Source organism: Fulmarus glacialis, unplaced genomic scaffold (assembly GCF_000690835.1).
Source record: "Fulmarus glacialis isolate BGI_N327 unplaced genomic scaffold, ASM69083v1 scaffold18449, whole genome shotgun sequence".
Taxonomy (NCBI): Eukaryota; Metazoa; Chordata; class Aves; order Procellariiformes; family Procellariidae; genus Fulmarus; species Fulmarus glacialis.
The window spans coordinates 4025-7952 of record NW_009235388.1 but is presented as its reverse complement, the minus strand read 5'-3'; the positions used below and the strand labels follow the sequence as shown (position 1 = coordinate 7952).

The 3928-nt window shown below is 39.4% G+C and overlaps 1 protein-coding gene across 1 annotated transcript in view; it reads right to left on the bottom strand.

The window, feature by feature from the left end:
- Positions 1 to 2928: 2928 nt before the first annotated feature.
- Positions 2929 to 3928, bottom strand: part of PCDH9 (protocadherin 9) — a 4529-nt gene continuing 3529 nt past the window's right edge. The window contains 2 exon segments of the mRNA XM_009586018.1: positions 2929 to 3132; positions 3134 to 3928. The exon segment at positions 3134 to 3928 is cut by the window's right edge and continues 32 nt beyond it. Of these exon segments, the coding sequence (XP_009584313.1) occupies positions 3000 to 3132; positions 3134 to 3928 (928 nt within the window). The 3' untranslated portion in view covers positions 2929 to 2999.

The window sequence follows — 3928 nt, the reverse complement described above, 5'->3', positions numbered from 1 at the left end:
GTATTGAACAATCTATTTTTGAACGTTAAAAGCTTTCTGACTTAGGACCCAGTTCTAACAGATTTCTAGGGCCAAGCTCCCATTAAAAGTAACAGGATTTTGCTTGAATGAAGTCCAAGCATGGACTTCGGTCTCAGCTCTCTATTAATATTAATGTATCTGCAAGATACATTGCATGTGTATTTACCTTGGACTGAAAGAAACTGTAAGTAAAAATGGAGGATGCTAGTATTTCTTAGACATATGTTAATCCTATATTTCTTCTTTTCCTATCTTAACATCCTCCACAACAATTCCCGCACCCTTTGCAAATCGCATAAAGAAAACTTGCCAAATATAGAGGTAACTTAATACAACTTCTAACATTAGATACAGAGAAATTAATTATGTTAAACCTCAAGAAAACAGTACAGTGGTACAGAACTAAGTATCTCTTCCTAAAGGAATTTTAAAAAATGTTTTTCAGATACTGTGGCATTAGCACACACTACTATTCAGTAAGATTTTTAAGTCTGAATACTTTGCTTAAAGGCCGTACTCTACCACAAATCTAAAAAAAAAGACCTATGAAAGTGTATTTAACTCCTGTGCCAATGAATATTAGCTAAAATGCATCCTAATTTCAGGAATTACAGACAGAATAATAGGAAGGCTGCTAATGATTACTAACATTGCTGGCTATACTCCTCCAGCCAAAAATGACAAGGGGGCATAAAAAGGTTACGACCTGTTACACTCATCATTGGGGAAAAAAAAAAGACACTATCTCCTTCCCCGCAGAATAAAAATACACAAGTTCAGTTTAGATAACTGTCTAAGTAAAAAAGAGTTATATTTTCAGTTACATACAATATTACAGCTTTTGCAGTGAGTGATCCAAATCATATGATATGAGTATCTGCTGACTTCAAAAAGTATTTAGTAAGACTTCAGTGGAATTTGAATCAGGTCCATATACAGGTATAATGACTGATATTACTATTAAACTGAAACCAGTATATTTAATATAATGAACACAGGTAACTCTGAAAATACTGCCAGTAGGTTTTGGGGTTTTTTGTTTGGTTTTTTTTTTTTTTCCCCCTCCTCATATTCACTTTCACTGTGCAGAGCTTAAACATTCTGCCAGGTAAATCATTTTTTGGGTCTTAACCGCCTCTAGCTGTGGGGGATTAAGTCTGAGTTTCCTAATAGAGTTTGGGAAGCTAATTTAAGCTAAATTAACAGCATCTCAGAACAGAAAAGGAATGTGTGGGTTGGGGGTGTTACATTTTGTAACTAAAACTGGGGAGAAAACTTCAGCTGAGTAACCACAGATTATTCAGAGCTCTTCTATACATTTCTTGTTTTTTTTTTTTTTTTTTAAATTGGTTCTTTTTTTAACTTATGCTGACAGTATGTATATGGTGCTGTGTAACAGCCTGAAGTCGGCTCCGGGAGTATACCCTTCTTTAAAGTCCTTAGAAAGGTTAAGGTTTTGTGACAACCTTCTGCAATGTTTTCAGTGTCTCGTAGCAAGTACGAGCTGTTTTAGAGCAGTTACTTTAGCAGAACTGCCTCAAAAGTGCTTGTTTTATTCTTAGCATCTTGTTAGCGTGACACCTTACAGACACCCAAAGTCAAGACACAGTTCTGGGAACATCACATTCATCTCAGATAAGGCTAATGCAACAGCAAGAGGATGACTTTATCCTAAACTTGGCTACTGTCAAAATCTTTTTGCAAAGACAAGCCTAAATGTGTCTCACTTGATTCTCCAAGATTCATATCCCTCATAAATTCAGACAAATCACCGTATCGTGGAGGGTGCCGCACCAGCAGGAACGCTGACTCCTACCACCTACGAAGTCCGTGCAGCGAAAGCGAAGGGCTGAGAAAGCTGCCTTGCAAACACGCAAACGTAACTACTGACCACTCCAGTGCAACTCTCGTTAAATAAAAGGTTCTTTGGCTGTAATATCAGCTTGCTCCTTCCCTGCCCCGCCTCCCCCCAGCCACTGCAGGGCTGGCAGCGGGCCAGCCGAGGCGGCGCGGTACCTCAGTGCCATCTACAGGCTGCGCTCCTTCGGTGGCAAAGGACAAGCACCCATAAAATAAATCAGACAGCGCCGCATTTAAATCTTTATTAGCAAGGAATTATTAGACCTAAGAAAAACTAATGCTGGATTTGGTTGAAATATGAGTTGCTCAGCCTCCTAATCCCTCTTCATATGGCATATTTCACAGTTTAAAATGAGTTATGACAGACCACTTATGCATTACTAAGATGAGAAAATATTTACAATGGGCTGACTTTTTTTTTCTCTGCCTAATTCAGATGTGTTCAGAGAATGCATTCCTTTCAAAAGTATGCTTTGGCCATGTTTTTAAAATATGCAACAAACTGCGATACCAACTTTAATCTATTACAACAAAATAATTTTGAACTCAAAACAGAGGAAGACTTCCGTATGGCTTAGTTATATCCTACCAACAAACCACGTGCTTCACAGATGAAGTAGCTTGGAAATTCGGCTGTCTTTGCTAGGGAAAAAAATTAACCCCTTTAGCAACGCTAACTTAACAAGGTTCCAAATCAGCTTGAACTACAAAAGAAACTCAAGCCAACTCATTTCGAAATTTGAAACTGAGTATACATATCCCTTCAATCTTGAAACAGTCAAATTTTCTGACTGAAGTTTGGCATACAAGGAAACAGTTTTTCTTCTTCAATAACTTTTACATTTGGACAGTCAAATACTGGGGAGAAAAAAAAAAGGTTTTTTTCAATATTGTTTATGCACATGTATGTGCACGTGCGTGGATGCATAACAGTCCTTTAACAATCAGTATTCTTCAAAACCCAAAGTATCAGAGGCATTTTGCAAATAAGACCCAGGTAAATGATAAAGGGGTCAAGTTTTTTTGGTTTTGTTTTGGTCGTTTTTTTTTGTTCCCCCCGTAATATAACTAAATTAAATTAGACTGAAACAAAAAAACCCCACAACATAGTGGCACTTTTAATACTGGTTGATCGGGCACTTGTATGCAGTACTTATAGACCAGTAAAAGTGCTCGTTTACCTGTCTGGTGTGTAAGGGGCCCTTTGTCTTGAAGCCTCCTTGGGAACTGCACTCTGAGGCACTGAAGTTAAGAGCGTTTGGAAAGGGTGTCACAACCACCAACAAAGGTGTTGTCCAACGGGAGTTCCTGAATCACGTGGTGCTTTTTCATTGAAACTGGAGTGTCAGGTTTGAGATGAAAAGCAGACTGTGGAGAGGCAGATTTGTAATGCTTGGCAAGATCAGGACTGTTAGGCTTAAAGGTTGTTGGTGGTGCTGTGCCCCAGTCAAATCTTCCTATACTTTGCTCCTCCAGCTCCGCTGGAAGGCTTATTGTCCCGTTGATAGGTTCATGAACTGCATCGTCAGGTTTGGACTCCTCAATGGTCACAAAGTTCAAAAGAGAGCTCTTCGGAGATTTCCTTTTCTTCCTTTTCTTTTTCTTGTTTTGCTTGTTCTCCTGATTGGGAGACATCCACTCAGCACCTTGCTTGCTTCTCTGGGCGGCTTTGAATCTGGATGCGTGTCGACAGCGAACGAGAACCGTGACAAATATCACCACTATGACAACCATGGCACCTGCCACAATAGCGATCATGATCGTGAGATAGTCCTCGTTTTGGTAGGGTTGGCTACTGTCCCCTATGTTCCGGTCCAAAGGTGTTTCCATAGTCCTGCGTATCAAGTCATAAATGTAAGAGGCATTTCCAGCAGTATCATTTACATACAAAAATACAAGCACAAGGGTATGCAGGGATTTGGGATAACCCAAATCACTTATGTTGACAACTAAGCGATGCAGCCCCACATCATTAGGAGTTGGTTTTTCTTCCAGAGTGATATTACCTGTCACAGGATCAATCCGAAACAAACCCTTGTTATTTCCG